Here is a 25,894-nt window from a genome sequence, read left to right as displayed (position 1 = left end):
TGGTTGCGAAGGTAGAGGCAAAGTAGTGTTTCCGACTGACTGGCTGCCAGCGCTGGCTTCATGTTGCCAGCCCGAGTGGCAACATTCTGCCCGCATATCCGTCAATTTACGGGCACGTAAAAATGTCGGCGCCGTGTGTGATAAAACCTTTAAGTTAGTACCAAGGATTATTTTTTGTTTTTCGGCCAATCGAGCCTCGCCGGGAACCGCTGAGCTGAACTGGAGCCCAAAGAAATTACAATGCCATCGCCGATGGAGGGACCGTCCAGAGAGGGCGACCTCTTTACGGTGAAACATGAGCTGAAAAACGGTGAGCGAGCTGCGTTATTGCGTGCATATTTTAGACGGGCTAGCGTACATGTGTCTAAAGAGAGTCGTCTTGTTGGTTCGAGCCACTTAAACGAGCAAAAAAAAAAAAAAATAGGCGGGGGATAGCTGAGCCACTGCCTCCCCTACCAAGTGCACTACCTTTTGGTGACTAACGTTACCTAACCATTCAACTCACTCCGAAGCGATGGCTAATAAACAAAGCTAAATTGGCCGGCCGCGGCAACAACTGTATTAGCTTACTAGCTATTTGTTGTGCCATTTGACCTGAATAGACCGCAATCCCTCGTTTTAGGAAGTGTAACGCGTTATTAGCTTCCCCACCCACTTGTCTCTGCCAAGTCGCGTCAAAACTATTAGCTGTCGGTCACACGGTCTCAAAAAGCCAGGCGAGCTGTCACAAGCGTAGCCGAGCTAACGTGCTGAAGTCATCAAACAACCGTTTATTTACAAAATAATTGTTTTACATTATTTATTTATTTGTTATATATAGTTTAGCTGCTCTGTCCACATTCATATTGGTGAGTTAAATTTATTTTAAAAGTTGAAAAATATTAAATGTAGTGGACCCTCGCAAACGCGCGGTTTGGCACCCGCGGATCCACCAGAGATGTACTGTGAATAGGTGATGTTTTTTCGCAGTGGTGTGTTAAGATACGAGTAACTTGGTTGCGAGTTTTTTTTTTAAATACACATATGTTTTTGTATAATTTTTTTTTGCTTTTTGTCTTGAGCTATGAGTAGGGATGTAACGGTATCCATACATCACAAAACAATAATTATAACAATATCGTGGGAGATTGGCGATATAAAAAAAAAAGCTGACAATATTGGGGAAAAAAACAACAAAAAACATTTTGACATTAACGACCTAAAATTACTAATAACTGAATATATATATATATATATATATATATATATATATGATAAAACAAGTCCTTCTAAGTTATACTTCACATTGACATGAATTTGTAAACAATGTTGTGCTATCATCAAAGAAAAGTGAAGTTTCCAACGCTGTGAAAGTACCCTGAATGCACTATTTTTCTTGCATTAGCAACTAGCAAGTGTGTAGCGGATGTTATTCTCTTGTCCCCTAGACGTCCTTTAATCTGTTTAATGACACCCCAGTTGGAGTTAACTGTAAAATTTAACACACGACGGTAATAATTACATCCACTGTATATTTGAATACAAAAAAGTTTCATTTTAAAAACACCGCTAGCGAAGTTAGCATCGACTTCGGGAGCGTTTTGTCCTACAAATAACGAATGGACTATATGCCACGGAGGAGGCGGGACTTCCGGGTTTTCACCCATCAACTTTGTTTTAGTTTCTGGTTTGCTACGTGTGGGCCGCGTCCCAGTACTTGCGCTTCCGCCTTTGTGCCCCTCGGTTGCGCGTTCCCATCGACGGGTGCGAGGCTGCGAGTGTGTCGTGTCTGTCTCAGTGTCCGAAGCATTTCAGATAGCCGAGACGCCCTCCCGCAAAGACTTTCTTTTCTCAAAATTCAAGGATGCAAACATCCAAGGATATATATTTTTAAATAATCGGTAGATTAATCGGTAATTGGTATTTTCTTCTGCCAAAAATCCATATTTATTGAGCGATTAGTCGGTGATCTGAATATTATTCTGCCAAATATCGGAATCGGCATCAGCCTAAAACAATCCAATCGGTCGGGCCCTAGTTTTGAGGAGCAGTCAGCAAGTTGCGTTCGGTCGTGCACCTCCGCCGTGGGTCTATTAATAAACACGGATCAAACTCGGCCTCGGCGGGGTGAGCACGACAACGCCGTTATGCAACGTACACTCCTGACCTAGCAGTCGGGGCGGGGGGGGGGACACAGCCTCCCAGCCTCCCAGCCTCCCAGCCTTGTCACGTCTAGTTGGAGGTGCTTGAGTTGCTCTCAGGGGTGAGGCGTTCACTACAACGCACGCTGCGCACAATGATCCGGCTGTGCGGAGACATCGTGTGCCGCACTGAAGACCTCAAAGACGGACGCTAATGACCCCCCTCCTGTTTAATGTGGCGTCCTCCTCCTCTCGTGTATATTTCCAGTGGGTGTGAAGAACAAGCACGCTATTTATGTAACATGTTCTTTTTTTCTTTCTTTTTTAACGTTGCACACATTTTTGCAGGTCAACAAACTCTGAAGACGCCCGAGGGAGGGTTGTCAGTGTGCTGCTGCTTTTTGTTAGCCACTCATTCATTCAGTCATTTCAAGCACTCTGACTTATTGTGCAACCTTACATTCATGCTGCCTGGATGTTTTAACATTTATTACACACAAACTTCAACCTGTCCTGTAATTTTTTATTATTGTGTTTTCATTCCATTTTTTTTGCTACATTTTATGTATCAGTGTAAAGCTGACGATTTAGTTTTGCTAATTTAGTGTTCATTTTATAATTCTACCACGTCATTACGAGCTAATAATAGGCGAGTAATCCACAGTGTGTTCCATAAACAATCCCCTTGAACTCCATAATAGCAGTTGCTATGCTAGCAGTCATGACCCCAAAACACTGGCCTCTGAATGGTCTATTACCGTTCGTTTGAGTCGAATAATTGGCACACAACTCAAAGGTGGCGTGTCATATGTACCTATTCATATCTGTGGTTATATGTAATGAGTGATAATGATGTAATGGTTGACATATCATTGGAAAGCTGAGATCATTCTGTTTTTGATTATGCCAAAACCTCATTTCTGAAATATGGGTCACTGTGACTCATTTTGCTGTGGGGTCCATTTTGGCACAAGTCACAAATATCATTCCTTGCCCTCAAAATTTCTTCTGTCTAAAAACAGAAAATACTTTTAGCTGTCTTTTTCACATTTCCATAATGTGCATGTGACACTGATATATATTTTTTGTGTGTGTTTTTGTGCCTCAGCCAACTTGACGGGCCACGTGGAAAGGGTGGGAATAGAAAACTTTGAGCTGTTAAAGGTGCTCGGCACGGGAGGTAAGTCCGTTTTTCATGGCGCGGCAAATTTTTTGGGTGTGTTGTTAATTTTTGTGGGCTGCTGAAGTTGAACCGTCTCCCCTCTGTCCTTTTGTCAACACTTCCACCAGCGTACGGCAAAGTGTTCCTGGTGAGGAAGGTGAGCGGCCACGACGCGGGCAAGCTGTACGCCATGAAAGTCCTGAAGAAGGCCACCATCGTGCAGAAGGCCAAGACGGCGGAGCACACGCGCAGCGAGCGGCAGGTGCTAGAGCACATTCGCCAGTCGCCGTACCTCGTCACGCTCCACTACGCCTTCCAGACCGACACCAAGCTGCACCTCATTCTCGGTGAGCCGACGCGTTTAATCTCGTTTTTCGGGGATTCGAAAAAATTGTATCGGAAGCATGAGAACGCTGGCGTGAATGTCACTCACCTTGTAACTTGTAAAAAAAATAGCAATTACTACTTTCCTTTTAGACATTTTATCACGGGTTTGACTCAGTGATTCATACAGACGTCACTCTACTCAAGAGCAAGTTAGTTTACAGAAGGTTGTTTGTCTCTTGAATTGTTAGTCGTTATTTTGCCAATTTTATGTTAATACGAACAGGGTAGTTTTGCTTTTTTTGTCGCTGCCATACACAATATGGGAAAACTTAATAAAAGCCGCGGATCCCCTCTGTACTTGGGACCCCGGTACCCTATTTAACTCATTCACTGCCATTGACAGCTCAAGACGTCAAAATTCATTTGAACTATTTCTTATTAGTTTAACATATTTTTCCATTTTTGTTAACAAGAGTATGAAAACCTAGATTTTTTTGGGTAACAGATGTAACATTTCTCATTTTTTTTAAAGATTTTATTTTTAATAATCTTTTTTTTTAATAAAGAAAAGGTTATTAAAAATTAGGGGCGTCAGGTGATTAAAATTTTTAATCGTATTTAATCGCATGACTTTACTAGTTAACTCATGATTAATCACAGATTTTATATCTGTTCTAACACTATAAAAAAAAAATCTAGGTTTTCATACTCTTTGTTAACAAAAGTGGGGAAAAATGTTAAACTAATAGAAATAGTTCAAATGAATTTTTGACGCCTATAGCCGTCAATGGCAGTGAATGAGTTAAATTCCACCCTCCTCCCCTGAATGGCACCATAACAATCCAAGCCATCATTTATATGTAACTATTATTGTCTTCCGCAGATTACGTCAATGGCGGCGAACTCTTCACGCACCTGGTACAGCGGGTGCGCTTCAAAGAGCAGGAAGTGGCGCTGTACAGCGGCGAGATCGTGCTGGCGCTGGAGCATCTCAACAAGGTGGTCGCACATTGGTCGTGTGTTACCATTGTTTGTCGTCGTGGCTTACAGCCTCTTCCCGGTTGCAGCTCGGGATTGTGTACCGCGACTTGAAGTTGGAAAACATTTTGCTGGACTCAAACGGTCACATCGTCCTCACAGACTTTGGCCTCAGTAAAGAATTTGACCAGGTTTGTCTCCATCATATGATTCACATTACAGACTGGTGAACATGATTTAAAAAAATATATTTATTTTACATTAAAAAAAGAAGAAAAAGGAATATTAATGATTACTTATAATAAAATAAAATGAATAATAGAATAATTAATTAGTTATAATATTAGCAGTAATTGCAAATAAATTCACCCAATGAGTGCCTTAATTTCACCCCATAAACATGACATATTTTCTTGCTAATATTGAAAAAATTATATTTTTTATGCATTGTATATATTTTTAACATGATGAATGACAACAAAAAAAGATGGTGAAATTCTTAATGGTTATCTATGGTTGGCCTTACTTGATATGAGAATTGTGCGCTGTAATATCGCGATATAATGCAGAATAACTTTTTTTAACACCCCTAATCTGAACAATAGCAGCTGTCTAGAAAAAAATATAAAAAAAAATCGTTTCTATTTGTAAAACACTTTACATTTATAAAATAAATCTCGGCAACAATAAAAGCAATAACAGCACACAGTAAAAAAAATAATCAATAAAAAGTCTATAGAGTAAAAAAAAAAAAACCCTACAAAGATTATAATGCTGATTTTGGATTGACGCTTTTGACCTTTTGATTCCAATAAAACAGGTGGATCGAGCCTTTTCCGTGTGCGGAACTATCGAGTACATGGCCCCAGAGATTGTGGAAGGAGGCGAGTCCGGACACGACAAGGTGACTTTGCTTCTTTTACGGCTTTGATTTATGCTCACCGATGCTCGTACACGCCAAGAGCGCTTGCGTCAAATAATGTGTCTTTCCTCACAGGCGGTGGACTGGTGGAGTCTCGGCGTTTTGATGTACGAGCTTCTGACCGGCGGCTCGCCCTTCACCGTCGACGGCGACGAGAACTCGCACACGGATATCGCCAGGTGCAAAACTACTTATCAGCTGGCTTTGCTTCCACCGGCCGCGCGCATTGTACACTGAAACATCTGTCTCGCTCTCTCTGCCCCAGGAGGATTCTAAAAAAAGATCCTCCTTTCCCCAAAGACATGGCGCCGCTGGCCAAAGACATCATCCAGCGGCTGCTCACCAAAGACCCCGAGAAGAGGCTCGGCTCAGGTCCAAATGGGGTGGAGAATGTCAAGAAGCATCCATTTTACCAGGTCCGTGCTGCCAACAGTGGCTAGGACTGGGCAATTAGTTGACATAGGATTGCCACGTGTCCCCCTCGCAGAAGATCAACTGGGAGGACCTGGCGGCCAAAAAGGTGCCTGCCCCCTTCAAACCGGTCATACGGGACGAGCTGGATGTCAGCAACTTTGCAGAGGAGTTCACGGAGATGGACCCCACCTACTCGCCCGCCGCTCTGCCGCAGAACTGTGACCGCATCTTCCAGGTAGGACACCGAAAATAAAAAGCTTGTCTTCTATGCATGTGCCAAACTGCTGCTTGTTGCGAAATGAGTCGACTTAGCTACTACCATCTAGCGCTCGTATCTTAAATTTTTGCTAGCATATCCAAGCGAAAAAATTATCAGAGCGACGATTTGTATTGCGGAAACTCTAAATCAGGTCACTTGTAAATCAAAGTGTATTTTTTTAATACACGTCATACTCATGTCAAATGGTGTTTAAAAAAAAAAAAAAGAAAGTTACTGTATATGCATTTTCAAAAGCTGTTTTGACACAAAAAATATTTATTGTTTCATGCACTTGAAGAGGAATAATTGAATTTTGTCCTCTTTGCGTGTTCCAAAAATGAAGATAGATTTAATGTAAGAAAAATACACCTTTGCAAAAATGATTTTTAATCAATCAGAGAATCTCTGGACAAATAACTGCCTCTAATCATCACTTAAACAACGTGGGATTTCAGAGCGTCAAATGTACTCTTCTACGTGTACAATAGCTTCTTATAGTTAAAAAGGACACTCCCAGCCATTTTCTCTGAAGCAACCTCCTTCGCTCCTGGCCGTTTTACCGGATTTTGCAAGGCCCACAGAATTATGTGTTCTATTGCTATAAAAACATGGAACCTACCAAAAGAAAGATTAGAGTCTCTTTTTTTTTTATAATAACTAGTATTGCTTTAAGCCACCTCTTCATGTCAGAAGTTGCATCAAAGCCATCTGTATGTTCTAGCATAAAAACAAACAAACGTATAAATACGTTTTTGGGAGTGAAGGACAAAGTATTAAAAAACTTATTTACACGTTTTTGGGTTTGAATAAGTTAACCAGTATACAGTAACAATAGGAGAGAACCAATGGTGTAAAAAAAATGGATGGATGGATGCATAATGTCTCTTTTTACACATGACATTGTCACTTAATGACATCAAAAGTCGGTCAGCGCACACTCATCCATTAATATTTGTTTCTCTGATGTGGAATGTTGATTCCCGTTCCGCGATTGCGACTATATTTGACGTGCTCCGCCGCAATCCAAGTAATGGAGTGAAGTTGTGAATGTCCTCAAAAGGTTGCTGTAAGTCAACACGCGTCTGTGTGCGCGCCCGTCGCCATTCACGCCGCCTCAATGAGCCTTTCATCGGCGTAATTGCAGCCGCACGCCGTTTGCCCCATTGAAGTCACAGATGCGAATGACTATTTTTGATGGTTTCGCTTTGAACCGTAATACGGGCCATAACTCCCCACCGCCGGCTCATGTATGGGCGTTGGAATTTCAACTCTCGATTGCCTTCTGGATGCTCGAGCCGGCGCGCGATCAATAGACGCATTAGCTTGGCTTCTCTGGCGGAATAAAAGGTGACACTCGTGGCGCCTCGGCGCGTCTGCCGCGGTTACGCCTCCCCGTCTTTGATTGCACATTTTCGCTCTCAGCTGCCTGGGGAGGGGAGGGGTCTCACCATGTGCTCCCCCCAGCCCGCCCCCCCCGCCCCACCAACGGTGTCTAACAAAACAGAATTAAAATTGCATTAGGAGCGCCAGGCGGTAATTTTGACAGCAATCACATTTTCAAGCCCGGCAATTTGGGGCATCTCATTCATTCACGCAGCCATGCTTCCGTCCATCCGCGGCTGTCAACCCGCGCGCGCCACAGCTGCGTGTGTGTATGTGCGTGCAAGATTAATGCCAATGCTTGCGGCTCCGGAATGCCCGCAGTTGGAATTAAGCAGCCGTCTCTTCACAATAAGAGTTGGTGCAACAACAACAGCACACACAAAAAAGGAACAGCTGGACAATTTCCGTGCAGAATTGGTGTGATTATTAGACTGGCGATTTATATTTCCTGGGAAAGATGTACCAAAATGTCACTTGCTGAAAAATACAGTGGAAACCTCTAAAGTTGAAAAAAAATCTGTAGGATTTGCATATTGTCTGGAGAAATATGCCTCAAAATTCAAACAAAACTTCATGTGTGACATCGGTGACAAACAACTCATTCAAGCCAACTCATTAACTAACCTATAAAACCAAACGTATGTAGAATGAATCTGATATTGATTATTGTAACAGATCCATGTATTGCTTGTTTTAAAAAAAAAACACACACACACATGGGAAGGGGACCTTGAAAAAATAATCCCATATTAATCACAATCCCAATATGGAGGGGGAAAAAAATGGCAGATTATTTTTTCCCAGTCGTTCAACCCTCCTGGAAAGTGTTGGCTTGCTCAGCGCAATATGAACAATACAGCCGGACTCTATCCAAGTTTACATTGCTGCACCCTGGACGGGTTGCGAGCTAAAGCAAACAAACATTCACACACGGACTTTTTAAAGTATTCAATCAACTTAATCGTCTGTTTGGCATATAACGCATGGTAACATACTTTTAGTTTTATTATATACAGTTTAAAAGAACGACGTTTTTCAACTCAAGGTGTCAGTTTGTGGAACAATCTGGCTTATAAAACTAAATCGTTTGTATTTTTAAAAAATGTATAAAAGCACAATTATTGGAAAAATATGAATAGCACAAGGTCATGCCGTTGAATTATTATGATAGTTTAATTGTTACATTGAAAGCGTCTTGACTGCTTGCTGTGTTTTATTTTGTGTTGAACAGATATCATGAGTTTGACTTTTTTCTGTCCACTTTCATTTGTATTTATTTTTTATTTAAAGAATGAATAACAATTTTGAATTGAATGGTTTGTTATCTATTTTATCTATTTGTTTGTTTTGTTTCCGGGGGGGCATCTAGGGCTACTCTTTCATGGCCCCCTCCATCCTGTTCAAGAGGAACGTGGTGATGGACGATCCCGTCCAGCTGTGCGGCGGCTCTGAGCGGCCCGGGTCGGTCGCAGTGGCTCGCAGTGCCATGATGAAGGTATGGACGGATGCTAGGCAGGCGCGCAAGACTCTTCGCTCCCTCTCCGTTGACACCTGCTTATCTGCTCATTTAAATTTGTGATGGCCCTGTTTATTCGTTTAGAGCCGCTCGGGTGTTCTCGTCAACATCCCTGCTGTTCTGCAGTGTACAAAACTGCCTGCCTGCTTAGTCTGTGTGAATTTTTTGGTAGCTTCATTATTTTCAACCTCATGCTAGTGAGTGTTGTAGCAGTTCACCCCCCCCCCCCCTCTAAAAAAAAAATCAGTTCCGCTCTCAGCCCTGGACATTTATTTGAATGACATTATTTTACCCTATTTTACTATAGAAAAATAAGATCTAAATAAAAAAAAATAATAATAATAAAACCTCCCTGCTTTTGCTTCCGGCAGGACTCGCCTTTCTACACGAGCTATGAGATGGACCTAAAGGACAGCGCCCTGGGTGAGGGGAGCTTCTCCATCTGCCGGCGCTGCACGCACAAGAAAACTGGGCAGAAATACGCCGTCAAGATAATCAGCAAGCGGTACCAAGTTCATCAAAGAAAACCACTGTTTGCTCATGCCAAATGTTGCTTTGACCTTTTTGCCTTTTTCTTCCAGGATGGAGGCGCAGACTCAACGGGAAATAGCCGCCCTGAAGCTCTGCGATGGCCACCCGAACATCGTCAAGTTGCAGGATATTTACCACGACCAGGTGTGCCCCCTCACCCCTTCACTCTGCTTGGGTTGCTCGTACCCTCGTTAATTCGCCTAAAAGGCCTAATTAACGAGGAGGCTGAAATCCCAGGACGTGTTGTTACGGTCTCTCTTTATGCGCTGTCCCATAAAGCAGACCTAGATACACTCACTAATTGTGTTCCAAAGAGCGGCCCCATAAAGTTTGCTTCAAACTAACCTCTGTTGTTTTTGACACATTTACGTGAACGCAGTGAAACTCTAAATATACCCCATACTATATGCCTAAAACATAATTTCAAACTAATTTTACAATATAATGCCCCATAGAGGATTTGATTTGGAACATTTTGACAAGAAGCACAATGACGCTGGCTTATATATCACCACTTTAATCCAATCCAATCCCTATATTTCTATAACACATTTTTATAAAACAAACGTTTCCAAAGTGCTACACATTGAGATTCACACGCTATCATACACATAAAATCTAGTAAAACCAACTATTAAAAAAAAACTGTCAATAAAATACAAAAATACAATAAGTGAAATTACAAAAAAATAATACATGAAAAAAATGAATTAGTCTCTGTGTGCCCTGTGATTGGCTGGCAACCAGTTCAGGGGGTGCCCCGCCTACTGCCCGAAGCCAGCTGGGATAGGCTCCAGCGCCCCCCCCCCCCCCCCCCCCCCGTGACCCTTGTGAGGGCAAGCGGTTAAGACGATGGATGGATGGATAAAATTTTTTTTAAAAAAACTAAGATACCAATTACTGCTTTCCTATTTCTAAATTTCAATCAGTGGTGTGTATATACTCCCATTTTTTTTTTAAACATACAATATATAAAAATATATAAAGGAATATATAAACAATTTACACGCCCCAATTCAAATGCTGTTTTTTTGTGATATAAAACATTTACACCAAAATAAATGATTTTTTTTTTTTCCAACATTAACTCATTTGCTCCCAAAAACTTATAAAATACGTTCTATTTTAAATATTACTAGTGTCCCAAAATGATTTGTGAATAATGATGAAACTTATTTATATTCTAATGCTAATTTGCTGCAAAACGGAAACAGATAGAAATTCACTTTTTTTTTTTCTGATGAAACAAGAGACACTAATCTTTCTTTTGGTACGCTCCGTGTTTTTATAGCAATAGAACACAATGTTCCGTGGGCCTTGCAAAGTCAGTCAAAATCCAGTAAAACGCCGGGAGCGAAGGGGGTTGCTTCAGTGAGAATGGCTGGGAGGGAATTAGTTAATATGACCTATAATAACCTGTACAACTCAATAAAAAAATACTTTTTTTTGACAGGGAAAGTAAAAATAAGCACTTGACATCTTAAGGCATTAGAAAGAAGCACAAGCATGGCATGATTAATGATTCTACAGAAAAATTGTCAATCTGTGGTGAATCTTGACTTGTGAATTGCCGGGGATTTACCGTTTTTTTGTTTTTGCCGCAGCTCCACACATATCTGGTCCTGGAGCTGCTCGGCGGAGGGGAGCTGCTGGAGCGCATCCGCCAGAAGCGGCACTTCAGCGAGACGGAGGCCAGTCGCATTATGCGCAAGCTGGTTTCGGCGGTCAGCCACATGCACGACGTTGGCGTGGTGCACCGGGATCTGAAACCAGAGGTAGTCGACACACTCGGCATACGCGACCCGTTTTTTTTTTCTTCAAAGCAGTAGTAAGAGTGTGTGTGCGGAACCTCTCCGTAGAACCTGCTATTCACCGATGAGAGCGAGAACTCAGAGATCAAAATCATCGACTTTGGCTTCGCCCGCCTCAAGCCGCCGGACAATCAGCTGCTGAAGACGCCCTGCTTCACCCTGCAGTACGCCGCACCCGAGATACTCAAGTATGCTGGCTACGACGAATCGTGCGATCTGTGGAGTCTGGGCGTCATTCTGGTGAGTGGAGAGTCAGGAAAAAATAACGCCGTTCCCCCCCGTGTCCCATTTTGTATAATTTTTTTACCATACTGTCCTGCAATGTCCCCTATCATGGTTCATCATATACTCATTTGTCCTGTTTTGCACATTAACTCATTCAAACCCCAAAACGTGTAAATACGTTTTTTAATGCTGTGTCCTTCACTCCCCAAAACGTATTTATACGTTTTTGTACGCAAGCGCATATAGAAGGCTTGATGCAGCTTCTGACATGAAGAGGTGGCTTAAAGCAATGGCAGTTTTTACACAACATGGCCAGGAGGTGGCAGCAGAGTATAAGAGATCAGCCAGGGCCATGTTGCAACAAGCTCTTTTTGCCAGTGTTTTCAACAGATTTGTGAATAATGATGAAATTTAGCTATAATCTAATACTAATTCTTACAAAACGGAAACGGATACAAAAATACTTTTTTTCCTGATGGAAGAAGAGACTCTAATCTTTATTTTGGTAGGTTCCATGTTTTTATAGCAATAGAACACAATATTCTGTGGACCTTGTAAAAATCTGTCAAAATCCAGTAAAACAGCTGGGAGCGAAGGGGGTTGCTTCAGTGAAAATGACTGGGAGTCTTTTGTCCCATCATAGCCCATATAGTGTACCCCCTTTTTTGTCTCATGTCCCAGTGTGTCCCATTACTTTATGTCTCATATTGTCCTAAAATGTCATCTATTGTGTCTTATCGTGTACCTCTTCTCCGCATTGTCTCATCTATAATGGGCCATTATGTCTCTTTAAGTCCTATTCTATCCCATAGTGTCCATTAATGGCCCCAATCATGTGCTGTTTTGTCCCATGTTGTCTAACAATTTGAACTACTGTGTCTCAGCATGTCCCTTAAATGGCCCCTATTATCTCCCATTTTGGCACATTGTGTCCTACAATGGCACCTATTGTGTCTCACCTTGTCCCCTATTGTGTCAATTTTTGTCCCACACTGTCCCACAATATCACCTATTCCTTATCAACATGTTCCATTATGTCTCAGTTAATATCAGAGTCCCCCAAATTGTTTGTAATGAACATAGCTGTGAATGTGAGTGGTGGAAAAAAAAGCTTTTGGAAAAAGTCTACGCTCACTTCAGCTGGCAAATGGAGGGGCGATCACATCAGGACAGGACATTTCCTCCGCTGTCCTTTCTTTACTTTAATGAGAGCGGATGGAAGCGTGCTATATTTGCAGCTCAGCTTCAGCTTGCAGCTATTTTCGGCAATGCTCCGCAGACCGGAGGATTCATTGAAAATAAGACGGTGATCTAGATCAACGTAACAGAAGAGGTTGTGAAGTGGATGTTCATGATGTCGTTCGCAGTACACCATGTTGTCTGGCCAGGTGCCTTTCCAATGTCAGGAGCAGAGCCTGACCCACACCAGCGCCGAGGAGATCATGAAGAAAATCAAACAGGGGGACTTCTCCTTTGAAGGCGAGGCCTGGAGAAATGTGTCGCAGCAGGCCAAAGATCTCATCCAAGGTGAGAGCAGAGCATTTTTTCAAGCCTGTAGTAGCGTTGGACGGCTTTCTCACAACAGAAAACTCAAACTGTGACAGTCCAACTATTCAGTCCACCTATGTCTCCTTACTGGACGGGCCTTGTCGACCAGCCCAAAATTAGGCGCCTCCAAATTTGACATGCAGGTTGTGAGACTTTGTGCCCCTGACCGATGCCTTCAAATGACTGTCCGCGGTCCTGCAGAGTTGTTGACCGTGGACCCGAGTAAGCGGATCAAGATGTGCGGCCTCCGCTACAACGCTTGGCTCCAGGACGACAGCCAGCTGTCTTCCAACCCACTCATGACGCCGGACATCTTGGGCTCATCCACTGCGTCGGTCCACACTTACGTCAAAGCTACCTTTAATGTAAGATTGCTTAACGCATCCAGTGTAATAGTCATGATTTACTCCAAGGCAGACTAATGACGTTCAGTGGACTCCAATCCTCCAAATGGCAGTAATGCGCATTATAAAGCCTGGCTGTCGACTGCTACAATCTAAAAATGTTTTTCGCTGTACTGTATTTCCAATGTGATGGCAAAAACTAGCTAACGCCTGGCTGTCAATCAACATTTCTTTTATTCTCATTGGCACCGTGCCTCTATTAATGGTTCAGTGCGTCATCCTCTTGAACACATAGCGCTTCAAATAGATGCCAAGAATAACAGGTAGTACTGCCACCACTATTACTTGTCGTACAACCATTTGCCCTGGTAGACATTTTATATTAAATTGTCATTACTGTCCAGCAAAAGCATAAAAAAATTATGTTTAATCTGAAAAATATCAGCAATTTATTTATTTATTTTTGTAATGTTCTTGACTTAAATAAAAAAAAAATAGAGAGAGAGAGATATAAAACTATAACTATTTTGGGGCAAACAATGAAATTCCAAATTTTATCATTACTTTTTATTTTATTTAACTTTTTAAAAATTTCAGCCTGAATACACAGTATTATACAGTAATTAATCTGAAAATATCATCAGCAATTATTAATATTTTTGCATTCTTGAAAGGAATTTTTTTTTAAATGGAGAGAGACAGAGAGATAAAACTATAGCTGTTTTGGGACAAAAAGTGAAATTTATTTATTTTTGTAATATTCTTGACTTAAATAAATAAAAATATAGAGAGAGATATATAAAACTATAACTATTTTGGGGCAAACAATGAAATTCCAAATTTTATCATTACTTTTTTTTTTTTTTTTTTTTACTTTTTAAAATTGTCAGCCTTATGGCCTGAATAGACAGTATTATACAGTAATTAATCTGAAAATATCATCAGCAATTATTAATATTTTTGCATTCTTGAAAGGATTTTTTTTTTTATAAAAAAAAAAAACTAGAGCTGTTTTGGGACAAAAAGTGAAATTTATTTATTTTTTATCAGTAAATGTCTTATTTGAAGAAGAAAAAAAGGTACCCGTCTGAATAGACACTTGTTATAATAAATGTATAAATAGAGTATTACTTTTTACCAAATGAACTTCTAACAAGTTAAAGAGCTTTTAACCTCCTTGTGTGGCAGGCTTTCAACAAATGCAAGCGGGAAGGTTTCCGCCTGCAGACGGTAGACAAGGCGCCGCTGGCGAAGCGGCGGAAGATGAAGAAGACCAGCACCAGCACGGAGACGCGCAGCAGCTCCGGCGAGAGCACCCACTCCTCGTCCTCCTCGTCGCAGTCCCAGGAGAAAAACTATGCCGAGGGGGACGACGGCAGCCACCGGCACGCTGACGGCACGCCGGGCACCACGCCCGTGAGCACGCCCACCGCAACGGACTCGGGGCAGCAGCAGCAGCCGGCGCCTCCCGCCTTTCACTTTTCTGACGGGAAGTGACGACTCCCTTCTCTCCTTTTAGGTTTTTTTTGTTTTTGCATGGCAAGCATGCAGCAAGGAGCGGCAACCTCAATATCAAGCAAACCTCCTCTAGCAATAGCTCGTCCCGCTCTCGATTCCGGTCCTACACACAGAAGCACACGCGTAGAAGCATATGGAAACACACATACAGAAACACACAATGCTAAGACAAACAAAAACAATAAGAAACAAAATCATCGATACAGACACACAGAAACACTCATACTGTGTCAAAAAAGGACAGGACTAGAAAGGAGCTGTCACGGGGGGGGAAAAACGCAAGGGCTGCGCTCCTGTCCCAGCTCCCGGCATTTCCAATTTGTAAGCCCCGTCTTGCATGTTGGTCCACCTCCCCCTGAGGTCCAAAGGGAAAAGTCGCAAGTGTTTACCACGAGAGAGGAAACAGCAACGCTCGGCCGCATTGTGGGTCCACTACTGCCGTCTTCTGCGAGACGCGCGGGGCACGGTATTTATACGCCATTTGTACGCCAGATTATTTATGATGAGATGTATTGTTAACTTATTTACGACTCGGAGGTATGAATATGGCGAGTCTTTTAAAAGAAAGCTATTTTGTGTACGTGCGTCTACGGTAAGCTGGAAAAGACTGTTTTCAAAGAAGTAGTTTGTTGTCGACGGTGGCTCGGTTTTTATAGCGATTCAATGCTAACTGGCTAACTAGGCCTCTTGAGAGTACGCTTAGCGACATTATCTTAAGTGTCAAAACAGTGTAGCCTGATTCCAAAAGCTGCACTTAAAATCAACCGAATGGAAAACTTATATTTATCCATTCACTACAAAAATACAAATCCCCAGACAAGACATGATTTTTTTTTTTTTTTGTAGTTGTGGCCAGAAAATACTAATTTGTGACCCCCAATTACGTACAACATTGGCACGTCGTAATAATTTGTGACCCTGAATTTGGTATAATGTGCGCAAGAAATGCTAAAGTTAATTTCTGGACATTTGGCTAAGCAAATCAAGTGCACCTTCTCTCGAGAAGGTTTGGAGGATATTGGGTATCGGACTTTCTAGCAAAGATGCGTTCCATTTGCTTACCAAGACGTCCCAAGTTGTCATGTGAATGATATTAAATCATAAATTAATATTTTGCCACAAATTAATATTTTGGCCACAGTTTATTAAGTGGACACAAATGACCATTTTGTGTACATTCTATATTCATTGTGGCCAGACGGAAAAAATATTTACGCGTCATGTCTGGGGCTGGGTCCAAAAGTGTTTATAGGTCACATGATCTCAAGGCAGCGGACATGTGCGAAAAGTCACAAAGCAGACTCCTGTTGTGCTGATTTTTAAAACAAACGTGCCAAGAAATAGCAATTATACTTTGAAACTGCAGATCAGTAGGCGGTGGTGTTTGTTTTGTTTTGGTCATAAATGCAGGGTGTCTGTGCCGATTCTCAGAAATGTAGCGTCACGTGAGCATGAGCGAGGTACCTCCATGAGGTAACACTCGCCTACTGAAAAGTCACATTTTCAATGTGAATTTGAATGCGCGATATAAGCGCTTACAGTGTCAGCAATTTTTTCTTTTCTGCCTAATATTGTAAGCTTTAGCTAGTCAGCTTAGCGACTGCTGGGGGAAAAAAATTCTCCCTCCAAAGTTTTTAGTGGTCTGAAATTGTTCATGGGTTAATTATCGGTTTCGATGGCTTTTTCGTTTCCCATGGTCCGGTTTAGATATGGTGGTGATGATACACTTCGCTAACCATAGCATAAATGATAAACCAAAGCTGTGTTCGGTAAGTTGGTCGCATTTATCACTTGATTGGTTAGATTCAAGCTCATCAGAACATTTTCTCTCCACAGCTGTACGGAAATTGTGTTTGGAACCGTTCTGGGACCATCAATTGCAAGCCCATTTCACGCTGGCTCTTTTCCGGCTCGCTGCTGTGCTGTTTCTAAGGTACGGATGAAAGATGTTTGGGGGATTTAAATCGACCCACAAACTAGTTCCTAGGCATATCAGTGCATGAGTGTGAAGTTTACCACCAGAGACTCACCGACTATTCTGTCGGAGGCAATTTTCACTGTTGTCACCAGGCATCTAGTTATCTGAATGGGTGAAGCCGCAGCGGCCATTCAGTGAGCTCTGTCTGAAAGGCTCTACTGCAGGGGTCTTTACTAGTCCTTAGTCCCTTTCCTGTGGCTCCTTGCGGAGCTCTAAAACAATTAATACAAGTTAATATTTTTTACATATTTATTTGTATTTTTTTTTAGATAAAATATGGATTTAATGAATGAATGATTTTGATTAAAAAATAAATAATTAAATATTCAAAAAATATCTGTCCAAATTTTTAAATTGTTAGAAAAAGAGATGAAAGATGGATGAAAACATTTTCAAAATGACCTCAAATGTCCACAAAAAAATCAGAAAAGGAAAAGCCCCCCAAAAAGTCAGAAAATTGATTAAAAATTGAGGGGGGAAAATGACCAAAATAATATGACCATAAAATGTACATAAAATTGCCACAAAAAAAGTCACTTCATATTTTTTTTAAAGGCAGAAAAAAACATTTTAAAAATGTAATTATAAAATGTCAAAACACGAAAGAAGAAATCCCCAAATTGACCTTAACATGTCCACAAAATTGCGCAAAAAAGTCAGAAAATTGATTTAAGAAAAGGCAGAAAGAAAATGTACACAAAGTAACTATAAAATGTCCCAAAACAAAAGAAGAAGTCCCCAAAATAATCATGAAATGTCCACAAAAATGCCAGAAATTTGACAGAAAGAAAAGTCTAAAAATGTATGAAAAACAACAAAAACAAAACAAAAAACGGAAGACAAAAGAAAATGAATCTCTATTAGATGTTCCATATTTTTATAATTAGCTCTTGGGCCGTCAGTACATTAGACTAACACTAACACACCTCCTTCATCACAATCTTCAAATGTTTTGCGGCATCAGACAGATTTTTGGTTAATTATTTGGCCTAAAATGGCTCTTTTGACAGGAAAGGTTGTCGACCTTTACCTACCGCTGCAGCGGGCAAAAAGACAGCGTGAAAGGGGCTGCAGTGAGCAGATCAAGCATTCTCGCGCATGCTCACTTCTGGTTTGTTGTCGGCGGATGTTTACGCAGCAACATTAAATCACAAATTTTAGCGTTTGAAAAGCCATGCATGCAAACCCCGCTCTGGCCCTCGAGTCGTGCCCCAAAATTGTTTTTGTTTTGGTGGGAGCGCTTCTCCCCGTCTTCCGTTTGGATGCACACAGCTGCAAAACCAAAGCGCGATTCTACCGCTGATAATAACCTTGAGGTAGCTCCTCTGCAATCTCTCCCCTCTCCTGCAGTTTATGCAAAACCAGTGTTTGTTTTGTCCCACTGCTCCGATCTTTTCTCGTTTTATGCATGCACTATGCATCTCCCTTTTTATGCCGTTTTTTTTTTTTTTTTTGGTCCTGTCGTTGAGCGAGCGAGACCTCTTCGATCTCTTAAGCGCGACTGCAAGCAAAGTGCGCACTTGCACCGTGTCCGTCGTCCACAATGGGAACGCGAAAAGCGGGATCTGTGGAATCCTTGGAGCAGCAGCAGCACTACAAAGCTCTTCTCGAACCCCCCGCCAACCTCCATCCGGCAGCCCTTCTTCTTTTGTTTGGGTGTATTAATAGCTCAAGTGGAGCAAAGAGGAAGAGTGTCCTACATTGAAACTCAGCCCCCTCTGGGAGCCAGCCGCTATTAGCTGATGTGCGCCACTTGTTTGTTGCAAAGAAAACACCAGCCTCCTTCCGTCCATTCCGACAACGTGTCCCCGGAAAGAGCTGCTCCAGGAGCTCGTTTATCAATTAGCGCCTTCAGCCACACATCCACCCTTTAAACCACACTCCTTTGATTTAGCCCTTGGCGTATCCTGAATGAGCTTGACGTGTTTTATTCGATACCAGGGCATTTCAATACATTTTGACGATCGACTGATTTTGGATATTAAAAAAAAAAATTCTCTCGTTGAGAGTAGCGTGTGCTACGGCTGTAACGATACACCAAAGTAAAAAATCCATTTGTGTCTCCATTTCTGATCCATGGTTTGATACATGGTAAAAAATATGACATTAAAAGGATACTTGACTCATTGAGCCATTTTCAGCAGTAAAAAGTTCAGATTTTGTCCATAATTAATTTGAGAACTTCATTCACTCTAAAAACAGTTGGGTCAAAAATGATGGATAAAAAATGGACCGATCCACTTTATGGGTCAATTTGACCCAACTTTGAGTCAAGAAATGGGTCTTTCAGTATAAAACAACTGATAAATATTGGTCAGATCCTTTACTTAGGTCAAAAAATTTGGTCATTTTGTATAAAACAACCCAGAAAGTTGGGTCAAATTGACCCAAGTAGGGGATCGCTTCATTAAACCCATAGTTGGGTTATTTTTGACCCAACTGTTTATTCTAATGTAAAATGAATACCTTTAAAAAACATTTTTTCCACTTGCTGTCGACTTAAGATGACATCACCTGTGCTGAGGAAGTAAGTAACGGCCAGTCATGACTCGCCTGTTTTCTAGGTTTGTTCAGCAAACCGAGCCACGATTGGTCGTTACCTTCAGTTGACAGCAAATGGGAGAAATATTTTTGTAAAGGTATTAATTGAACATGAAAAATAATAAAGTAATCAAATTAATTTAGGACAAAATATTAACTTTTTACTGTTGAAAATGGCTCAATGAGTCAAGTATCCTTTAAAATCATAAATACGTTATTGTTAGAAATAAATTAATATAATACAGTGGACCCCGCATACTTATGGTTTGGCCCCCTCAGATTCACATTTTAACAGTTTTTTTTCCACAATATTTTTAAATATTCCACCCCAATCAAATTTTTGTGGAAAATGTATATTCAATACTAATCAGTGTTGGCAAAAAAATAAATAATCATCTTGTCTATAAATCTATATCATCCTGTTTTTTTTTTTTTTTGTCTTAAAAAAGAAAAAACAGGACTAATCAGTGTTTTTTTTGAAGAACTTGTTTTTTAAATGTTATTTGTTTGTTCTTCCATGCATTTCAATATACGGCGTTTCACTGTTCGGGGGCCGGCCCCGGTCGCTAATGCCCGCAAATAGTGTGGGTCCACTGTAAATACAACTTACAGGGATGTGATTTTTCCGCTAATTCGCGGAATTCCGCTTTTTTTTATCTCCCCCCCCCCCAAAAAAATCCGATTATCTTTTTTATTTATTTATTTTTTTTAGTAGTTGATTGTGTATGCACATGACTCCGACAGATAACATCTTCTGCTATAACAAAGACATTTGTGGTATGCTCTAATATGAGTTACTTTTCATTTGGTCATGATACAATTATTTGTTCATGAAATTTGAACTCTTCAACATTATTTATGTGTTAACTTAGTAATCACATTAGTTAGATATGATGATATTCTCAGTGACAGTTTTTAAAAGCAAAGGCAGTCCAATGTTTTTGAATGTGACTGATTTTGAGTTGACTAAAACTGCCATTTTATATGGGATAGTTCAATATACATTGAAAACACGGAAAACCCATGAGCTCCGGGGGGCTTCGCCCCCCTTGTCCCCCCACCAGGGCACTGCCCTGGACCTAGCTGGGTGCCAGCGGCCCCCAGACCCCCGGCTAAATTTTCAGATAATTTCACTTTGGTCAAATCACATCCCTGAAATTCCATTTCTACAGTCTGTGGAACCTTTACATTAATACAGGGAACAGCCACTTAACAGCTTTGTATTAATTGCCTCTATCAGGGATCACCGACCTTTTTGAACCTGAAAGCGACTTCTTACTGATTCATGTGAAGGGCTACCAGTTTCATAACGCACTTCTGAAATAACACATTCGCTCAAATGACCTTTAATGACGTTATATGATATTAATTGCAGACGCAAATCATGTTAATTATTTTCCACAATTATTAAGAAACAGGTAAATATCAATATGCAACGCTTTATTTCCATGAACCTCTGCAAATGTTGACATTTTCAAATAATCACTTGTACAACATTCCAAGTTAGCCATCACTAGTGAGCTATTCTTAAAACAGTCCCGTGGGCTACTCATGAGGTTGTTGGCCCTGGCCTATAGAGTAATAATAGTTTACACCGTGAAAAAAAAAGTCACAATTTTACTTGTTACTGCTTTATTTAAATAGTTGTTTCGGTGTGTGAGTACTTGAGTGAACACTTGCACTGGTATTGGTCTGAAAAAAAAAAAGTGGTATCAAACATCCCTACTTTGACTCAGTGACGCTCTTCTTTTTGTAAACATTGGATCTAAAACTGTTCAAATAACAGCTTTTTATGATAGATTTTTTTTTAATATATATATAAAAGAAGATCAAGGATATCTCAGTTCAAAACTATTCACCATTGTTATGGCCTGTAAAACCCGTACAACTCGACTGGGGAGAAAAAAAAAGCTCTTTTATAGAGAGCTAGTAAAAAACAAAAACTGAAAAAATTGCTTCCTAACTGTATAGGAAGCTGTAATGATGCACCGATGCGGTTGTATTTGTTAGCTAGCAGGCTACGTACTTTAATTTTCATCCATAAATAACACCTGGAATCGGACAGAAACTTTAGCAAGAAATTGTACAAAAATAAAAAGTTCTTCAAGCGACATCGATCACAATCCTTTCCCATAAATTATACTTTCTATTTTTAGAAATTAATGTGCCATTATTTCTTAAATGTACAGGCCATGTGTTAAAGTAGCTGTTTACGCTAACCGTCATACAGTAAAAAAAAAAATAAGTTCACCACAACACAGTATAGCATAACTTAAAAAAAAAAAAAACCTCACCCTTGGAATACCACTGACACACTCGCAGTGGTCCATTTACTGTTCTATGATTATCGTCACACTTTTTATTTGAGTTAATTTTGGAAATAAATTTATCTAGATGAAAAGTGTCAAGAATTGAAAACTTTACAGTGCAAAATGCAAAAATATTAGACAGAGCCCCACAAAAGTATTACAAAAGTGGACAAAAAAAATAAACAAATTGCACACATACTAAAGATTATGAGAAATTAAAAATATATATATCACAATAATTTTACAAAAATATTGGACGAAAAATACTACTACAAAATATTCAGGGTTATCATCACACTTTTCTACTTTTCTAGAAAAGTTAAAAAATAATTTGATCAAAACTAACTATGAAATTCTTGACATGAAAATTTGCTAAATGCAAAAATAATAAATAGAAGTTTAAAAAAAGGAGAAAAATAACTAAATAAGACCAAAAAAAGTTGGAAATACAAAAAATATGAGAAATACAAATATATTTATATTACAATATACAAATTTATTTATATTTTTCAATTTGACAAAAATATTAGAAGATTTAGTTTCCCATTGTATGGTTATCACATGTTTCTACTTTCATTTTGATACATAACATTTTAATTTCCTGAACCTTATCCCCCTGAAATTGACACATTTTGACGTCACTTTAAACAAACAAACAAAAAGTCTTTTTCCAGTATGCCAAAAAAGTGACACTACTTTTTGTACAAAATCTTATAGAAATCCCTCGAGAAGTTCGCGGCTGCTCCGTTTTCCTTTTTGGTTTTTCCTTCCCACATCAATTCTCACGTGTAAAGAAAATGTACTGTAGCAGTAAATCCCTTTGAGATGCGACACTTTGCACTTGGTAATCCGTTACGGTCGACTTCATTTGCATCAACAAGAACCTCCGCAAAGAGCTTTTGCTTCTTTCTTTATCGAACTTGTCGTCCACTGTGAATCGTTTGAGGCCTTTAGCCAAATGGGAGGAAGTACATTAGATGTCTTTTTCTTCTCAAAAACTTAACCGTATGTTTATTTGCTCATTTGTTTTCGTTTGTTTATATTTCTTTTGGTACTAAACCTGGTTATTTAAAAAGAGAAAAGAAAAAAAAAGGTACCCAGGCATGTTGTTTTAGTAAGCGGCCGCCAGATGGCAGCAAAGCACATGTGGAAGGATGTCAAGCTATTCAAGTCCTATACATCCTCTTTATGCTACTTCTTTGTTTAAAAAAAGAAAAAAAGAAAATGACTACTGTAATAATTGTTGACTGATCAATTTATTGTCTGCAGTTGTTTTTCCCCCCGCACTGACCATTGTGTGATGTGCAAATATATTCTTATTTATTTTAGACCTTTAAGGTCTCCGGGAACTGTTTGATTGTCATGTTAAAATAAATGTTCCTTTGTGTTTACCAACTTGTACTGCACATTGTTTCTTTGGCTACACCGATTTAACAAAAATAAAAAAAAGATGAATTTGTACATTTGAATGATCATTGATTGAAACGGCAGCTTTAATTGGGAGATTTAAAAAAAAAAAAAAAGTAAATATTTATTTGGTAAAATAAAAATGTACACAAAGTATATATTTTGCCATTTCTTCCCTATTTGCCTATGCAAAAATAAAACAAGACAGCCAATGTAGCAATATTTTTGGGGGGCACTTGTGTAGAACTTAAAACGGACAGAAGAGGGCGTGCTTAATCTCAAACATCTCTCAGAACAGTGTTTGTTTATATTTTATGTTACTAGCACTGTATATGGATTTAAAACAACATAAATCCAGAAATGTATTATGCATTGTATTACAAAATGATTTTTAATTTAGCCTTTTGTAGAATTTATACCAATATACTGTACGTATACATCTTTTCATTATACTGCATCTTTATCTAATATAATGCTGCAATAGATTTTGATACGGGGTCCGTTTAGTGTGAAGTTGAAGCCACCATATTTGTTTCTATCAATGATTTTCATTGATCATGTACAATTAAATCCATTCTTATTATTATTTAAAATGTTGATAGTCTGATAGAAATCACATATTTCTACCTGCCCGGCATCCGTCATGGCTCAAGTCTGTATTGTTCACAGTGTTTATATAAGTATTATGCAATAGCCTTACTTTTTCTTTCCCCTTATCCAGTATAACCACTGAAAACTGACTCGATTTTTAGGTGTGCAAATATGAATAGAACTTTGATGAGTGCTGCGCAAAAGGAGGATGTAGTTCCAGTTTTGGCAAATAGGGGGCAGTCTATTATTGCACTCAACCATTTCCTGAATCTTAAATGCAACGCTTGTGCCGACTCAATTTCCAAGATGGCGGCGCCCGTGAAAGTAGACTTCAAATTTGTCCAAATTTGTAAAGATGAAAACCCCAAAAGTAAGTTGTGTTCATCTTGGAAGTCCGTGTATCTGCACTTTAGTAGAAGTGAATATTATTGATCAACTTTTATGAAATATTGGTGAATTTAGTGTAGTTTGGACATAGATCACTATAGCGCTCAACTTTGTTTGCTAATGTTTATTTACTTTCAAGCAACCAGCAGTATATGATACTGGCGATGATGACAGTACATAAATTGTGGGGGGGAAATGCAAACAAAATGTTCCAATATATGATCTAAGTCCAAAATAGCCAAATTCCGCCAAATGGCAAAATCTGAAGAAAACCACAATTTCTGTGAGGACAAGTATTGAAGGAAAAAAAAAGTCAAATATAAGATATTATGTATTAATCAGATAAGATATAATAATTCCAATTATTTTTGGTTTGTTTGTTTGTTTGTTTTGTACAGTATAAATAAAGCTCTTTGTTTATATCATTGAGTAAAACCTCCAAAACTAATCCCGGCTTCCTGCAATTGAATTTATTGACGCCTGTGTTTAAACGCTGGTGAGACCCGAACCTTGCCTGTCATTTCATTTATTTCCCTCCGCTTCGTAATAATTTAACTCGTTAAATGGTAGGCGTACTTGAAGCACGCTCTTTGCCCTTTATTGCATTCCTTGAAAAGACATTTTGAATTGTCTGCATGTGGTGTTTTATTTCAATCAATCTTTTATTCATTGAATTTTGCGGTCTGTAAAAAGTCTTTTATGCTTTTTTTTTTTTTTTTCCATTTGTAAGTAAATGGAGAAAAGGTCAGGTAAATTTCATGTCATTTTAAGAGCATATAGGATATGAAATGTTGTCCCCCGGGCTAGCTTTTGTTTTGCACAACGGAGACTGCCGCCGCACTTCCAGAAGCGTCTCGGCTAATTGAGTCGTGCGCACGTTGCCGCAGACCAACTCATTATACACTCTGCGTGTGTGTGTGTGTGTGTGGCTTCCATTACTGTGGTCAAGTATCCAGATGGAGGCCGGCCACTCCAAACGCTATCAGCTAATCTGCCCAGCGCACGCACACGCCAACGCTGGCGAATTTTCGTTATTGCCGGCACACAACATGAAGACGTGGCTGCACAATTCCACCTCTTCATTCACAAAAGCTGACATCATTCGGTGTCATTCATGTCAACATGTGGCCTTTGAGGACAAGTAAGATTTTATTGGCATGAATTGACATGATTGAGTTTTATTGAACTCAATTTATTGTTGAGCCTCGTGAAGGTGTTTTTTTTTTTGGGATTGAATGATTTGACTGATGAATGCATTTGTTTATGTAACATGGGTTCACGCTGGTGTTCGTGCTACAAGCATGTGTTGATGCTTTATGGTCATCTCCATACCCCCCCCCCCCCCAAAAAAAAAAGAGTTCTTTGTCCATTTTCCCAATATTTTAATAGTTTGAATCTACTAATTACAGTATTTTTTTGTCTGATGTTTTAAAAATATATATACTGTATATATTCAGTATTTTTATTTATTTTTGTCTGATGTTTCTCTGGTATATTTTCTACTCCTATTTTTTTATTTATTTTTTTTGCACAGCCTTTATTTATTTCTAGCAATTGAGTAGCTTTTATCAAGTTTTTGGATGTTTTTGTCTAATTGTGTATTTTTATTCAAATATTTTTTAA

General features: G+C 39.7%; 1 protein-coding gene across 3 annotated transcripts in view; it reads left to right on the top strand.

The window, feature by feature from the left end:
- The window catches only part of rps6ka5 (ribosomal protein S6 kinase, polypeptide 5), a 32,196-nt gene continuing 6,302 nt past the window's right edge, over positions 1 to 25,894 (top strand). Inside the window, exons 1-18 of one of the 3 annotated variants that reach the window (XR_013293720.1) lie at positions 1 to 310; positions 3,229 to 3,300; positions 3,411 to 3,629; positions 4,493 to 4,608; positions 4,677 to 4,778; positions 5,408 to 5,491; positions 5,585 to 5,688; positions 5,775 to 5,925; positions 5,997 to 6,158; positions 8,935 to 9,060; positions 9,453 to 9,586; positions 9,663 to 9,756; positions 11,217 to 11,387; positions 11,472 to 11,663; positions 13,016 to 13,175; positions 13,398 to 13,561; positions 14,729 to 15,524; positions 16,895 to 23,281. Coding sequence is in view for 1 of the 3 variants with exons in the window: in XM_077562653.1 (XP_077418779.1) it covers positions 241 to 310; positions 3,229 to 3,300; positions 3,411 to 3,629; positions 4,493 to 4,608; positions 4,677 to 4,778; positions 5,408 to 5,491; positions 5,585 to 5,688; positions 5,775 to 5,925; positions 5,997 to 6,158; positions 8,935 to 9,060; positions 9,453 to 9,586; positions 9,663 to 9,756; positions 11,217 to 11,387; positions 11,472 to 11,663; positions 13,016 to 13,175; positions 13,398 to 13,561; positions 14,729 to 15,037 (2,430 nt within the window). In the remaining 2 variants the exon portion in view is untranslated. Of the gene's footprint in view, positions 311 to 3,228; positions 3,301 to 3,410; positions 3,630 to 4,492; positions 4,609 to 4,676; positions 4,779 to 5,407; positions 5,492 to 5,584; positions 5,689 to 5,774; positions 5,926 to 5,996; positions 6,159 to 8,934; positions 9,061 to 9,452; positions 9,587 to 9,662; positions 9,757 to 11,216; positions 11,388 to 11,471; positions 11,664 to 13,015; positions 13,176 to 13,397; positions 13,562 to 14,728; positions 23,282 to 25,894 lie in introns of those variants that run through there. The other 2 variants (XR_013293719.1, XM_077562653.1) reach the window with 2 other exon arrangements.

This window comes from Vanacampus margaritifer, chromosome 1, assembly GCF_051991255.1.
Source record: "Vanacampus margaritifer isolate UIUO_Vmar chromosome 1, RoL_Vmar_1.0, whole genome shotgun sequence".
In the NCBI taxonomy this organism is placed as follows: Eukaryota; Metazoa; Chordata; class Actinopteri; order Syngnathiformes; family Syngnathidae; genus Vanacampus; species Vanacampus margaritifer.
Note: the sequence above shows the minus strand (reverse complement) of the source record. Positions and strands in the feature narration are given on the sequence as shown.